This window comes from Syzygium oleosum, unplaced genomic scaffold (genome assembly GCF_021117445.2).
Source record: "Syzygium oleosum isolate NSW1041296 unplaced genomic scaffold, Sole_v2.1 Sole_v2.65, whole genome shotgun sequence".
NCBI lineage: Eukaryota > Viridiplantae > Streptophyta > Magnoliopsida > Myrtales > Myrtaceae > Syzygium > Syzygium oleosum.
In genome coordinates, this window is record NW_026607549.1 from 482,289 (window position 1) to 486,805 (window position 4,517).

Here is a 4,517-nt window from a genome sequence, read left to right on the forward strand (position 1 = left end):
AGAGATTGCCTAGTACGGCACCATGGTTTTATTCCAATATGATTTTGAAAGGATTCCACGTAAAAATTCGCTTCTCTTCTTCTTTATTTTTTCTCTTCAAAGATTCACATTCCTAACAACCGGTATCAGGATATCTCAAACTTGAGTCTCCATCAACGCCCAATTTCGTCCCCAATCTCTTTCTCTAGACCAAACAGTGAAGTCTACCATTGGGCCCGCTTTGCCACACCACAACAACCACTTCAGGAAACCGCATTGGTCATTAGATTTCTTTCTTGAGATATTCATCAAACACCGAAACAGATTGGGGTAGAATACCAATTAACTATCGATTCTGATACCATTTGTTAGGAGCACGTAGAAGACACCCGATATCTTCATCTCGGGAGATTGCTGAGGGAGAGCCCAAGTCTGTGCCAATCAGCATATCTAGTTAGACCCACTCTTATGCAAATTGCAAAGACGATCTTGAGAATTACTTCCTCAATATGATCTTGTCCTATGGTGGAAAGTACTACAATGGAACCACAACCTGTGGTGGCTACTCGGACATCATGGTATTAGATGAGCACTTAATGATTAAAATCCCCGACAACTTGCCTCTTTATGCTGTTGCTCCTCTCCTTTGTGCTGGGATCATTGTCTACATTCCATTGAAGTACTACGGGCTTGATAAGGCTGGAATGCATTTAGGGGTGGTTGGGCTTGGGCATATGGCTGTAAAGTTTGCTAAGGATATGGGCCTCAAAGTGACCGTCAAGGATACCTCACCTAATATAAAGAATGAAGCCGTGGTCCATTTGGGAGCCGATGCATTCTTGGTTAGCTGTAACACATAATAGATAGAAGTAAGTTATAGTTCACCGCATATTATTTTCTTTGATGATGTATAGATATAAGGTTAACCAAATATAGATTTATGTTATTATCTTTTATTAACTGCAGCTTGTGAAGGGTACAATGGATAACATTATTGATAGAATCTCAGCTATGCATGCTCTTTTGTCTTTGACCGGTCTCTTGAAGGCTAATGGAACGCTTGTCAAGGTTGGTGCACCGGAGAAGCCGCTTGAGCTACTTGCTTTCTCACTCCTCACGGGTAAGCGTAAGCAAGGTCTTTGAAGTTTTATAGTACTTCTTAGAAAAAACTACCTTTCATAATTCGCCTAATAGATGAAATGCTTTTTAGTTTTACTTGATGATTAATTCTGAGTTTCACGAATACAAAAACTAGTAACAAATATGGTGGGAGAAGTAGCATTGGAGGGATGAAAGACACGCAAGAGATGATTCATTTTGTAGCGAAGCGCAACATAGTTGTGGATATTGAGCTTATTCTTATAGATTATGTGAACATTGCCACGGAGCATCTATTAAAAGCAGATGTCAAGTATCTATTTGTCATTAACATCGCCAATTCATTGAAGCCTTTTTTATGGTGATTCCGATGGATTAGTACTTGGTTGAGCGTAGATGAAGATTAGGTATCCCTATCTGTTATCTCATAATCATGTTTTCCAACTAAGATTTTGCTTCTACTTAGTATCGTGACATCACTTCATTGTCCCCTTTGGAATAAGGTTGACTACATTGTATGGATAGGAACCTTGTTTTAGGTCGTTGTCCTCAGAAAATATGCAATTCACATAATCACGATAGTTCCTTTATGTGTTGTCAGTAAATCATGCACGCAAAACAAGTTGTTTCAAGATCCAATTTCACATTTGATGATAAGAGTTAAAGAATTAATCTATTAAATAGTTCAAAAATTTTGGAAACTAGATTTAAGTAGACCTGGCAAAAGCGAACTTGAACCCCATAATCCACCCAAACCTGTTTTGAAAATATGGTGTGGGTGATCTTTCTCCAACACACAAAACAACCGAGTCAACGTGCCATAACCTTCAACCAAAAAAATAAAAATAAAAACGTGCCATGACCCGTAAATTTTCGAGTTGGCTTGGGTGGAGTCGACCTATTTTAACCCTATTTGACCCGACATGAAAATAAGCTTCTTTATCTTTTTCTGTTTTAATCATAATTGAAAATTTGAAACATTAATTACACAGTATCTTGTTAATCATGGAAGAAGTATAAAATTTCTATTATTTCATATTATAAATGCGATGAATGGAAACAATTTGAACATCATAGACATACTTAGATTCATCTTCTAAATTTGTTTATGACAATATGGTTGTGTGCGGCCACTGACTTAAACAAAATTTACGGAGCATTGCATTACTTAATAAATTAATTTAGTAGACGAATCTTAGTATCTTTGACATTGCTCAAATAATTGAATAGTTGAGTCGGGTCAACTATGTTTGACCTGAGTTGACCCGAAAAATGAAGAAATTTGTTTTTTGTTTTTGCTTGAATCATCATAAGCACGGTTGAAAATTGGGGATAGTTAAAATCATGCAATGTTTGATTTTGTTAGCTAAGATATATGTAATATCGTAAAAAAAATATAATTCAGATAATGTCAAAGGAGTGTCACTTTACTGGTCGGAAGCTCAAATTGGATAGGAACTTTATTAGCATTAATTTTTTTTTGTCTTTATTAGCATGGTTAATACAACAAAAAATCCCAAACTGGTGCACTTATAATAAATTTACCCTCTATTAGTTTCCGTTAAATTTTACCATCAAATTGCTGAGTTGGATAGCACATAACTGTTGACGGATGTACCAGTTAAGGGTTTTACCCCTTCGTTTGTCACAGGTTTATCAATTTGTGATTTTTCGTGATGTTAATCCAATTTTAGAGAAGGTAAATTTGTCACAAATGTACAAATTTGGGGTTTTGGGTGGTCAAAAGATTATTTTGGGGTAAATTTATCACAAGTGTACCAGTTTGGAGTTTTCGGTAGTCAAAAAGTTAGTTCGGAGTAAATCTTTTATAGGTGTACCAATTTAGGGTTTTTCATAGTATTAACCCATATTAGTAAAAAAATAACTAGAACAATGTTTTCCTTATAATAGACTCTTTACGTGGTTCACCTTGTTATGATTTTTAAGCATTCTTTTCATAGATTTGACAATCTATTTAATTATAGTCATTCTAAGATTTTTTTAATTAATCTGTTATTATGATGTATCGAACAAATTAATTCTGTAGTTTAGTAAAAACTATCATCAGTTCGCGACTATTACACAAATTTTCTATCTATTCACTTGTCAAAGGCTTCTTAGAAATATTTGCTCCTAAAAAACATGACTTATTTTCTGAAGAACAGAATTAGGGTAAAAAAAGCATTAACTTGGTTCAAATAGGGTTGTGTATAGGTTGATCCAGTGTCACCAATTGACAAAGACCCATTTTACGACTTAGACCTGGACACGGATTAGGATCCGAAGCCGACTAAATCCGTCCGACCGCTAGGTTTACATTTAAGTGTACAACCTAAAACTAAGGGAATGAAATTATTAAAGCACATCAAAATCAAAGTGTGCGAACTTTGATTCACCCATGTTGATTTTATTTTCATTGATGTTTTTCATCATGATTCAAATCTTTTTTGTTTTTGCTAAACATCAGGATCCAAATTGCTGACTTTTCAACTTGATGAATCACCAAATAGGATTTTTTTTTCTCTAAAAATAACAGGAAAATCCAAGGCAAGCTTGAACATACCTAAATAGATTCAGTTTGGGCCACTTTGTATCTATCTCTATTAGAAAAATACTTGTATTTTTCAATAAATTACACGGATGTACGTTATTTTAAGCTTCAGTCTTCCCAACGTTGCTAATATTCTTTCTGTTAATGTAAAATGTAATGTACATGAATAAAACACATGACGTATCATACTTGCATTGAAATATTTTAATGGTTTACCTATAATTTATATTTTCACTGATCAATCAATGATATAATAAGTCCAATAGCCTATATATACCGAAAATATGATTATGTCATGCCATATTCACATAGATAAATCTAATATCCTTTTGCTTTACATTAGATAGTACAAAATAGTAACAAAATTCAACCGTCATATCGATATTATTATCAAGTAATTACGATCAACATAGCTAACTTTGTTAAAATGTAACATTGCTCCTTCATAGCTTGCACTCGAAATGGGTTTTCCAATTTGATTTTATGGGTACCGTAACTACCCTGGTTCAGAAGTTATGGCCGTTTGGTTGCGCGCTATGCGACTTTTTATTCCGAGCTCTCCCGTTGGACTTTGCCTTGTCCAAACAATCCAGAAAGTCTTCGCCAATCACGTCCATGTCATAATCAATCGAGAGGAAAAGGCATTAACATTAGGGAATTGTTCGAGATTAAAGAAATCACGCATGTGAGCCATACTGTGCAGCATGTAAACATTGTCGAAAAACTTTTGCTTATTATCCGAGAAGTGGGGTGGGACAATTGTGGTGACACAGAGACCACAATCCCCATCAAGAGGGCCATGTACACAGGCCTAGGTTGGCCAGCCAAGTGTTGATGCACGATGTATTGTATTTAATATTGGAAAAAATTATCGTATTTCCATTTTAGG

The 4,517-nt window shown here is 35.1% G+C and overlaps 1 protein-coding gene across 1 annotated transcript; it reads left to right on the forward strand.

Annotated features, from left to right (window-relative positions):
* Positions 1-488: 488 nt before the first annotated feature.
* On the forward strand, positions 489-1,122 carry LOC130137223 (probable mannitol dehydrogenase). The gene is made up of 2 exons (XM_056308028.1): positions 489-821; positions 946-1,122. The coding sequence occupies exons 1-2, from the start codon at positions 489-491 to the stop codon at positions 1,120-1,122; spliced, it is 510 nt and encodes a 169-aa protein (XP_056164003.1).
* The last annotated feature ends 3,395 nt before the right edge of the window (positions 1,123-4,517 follow it).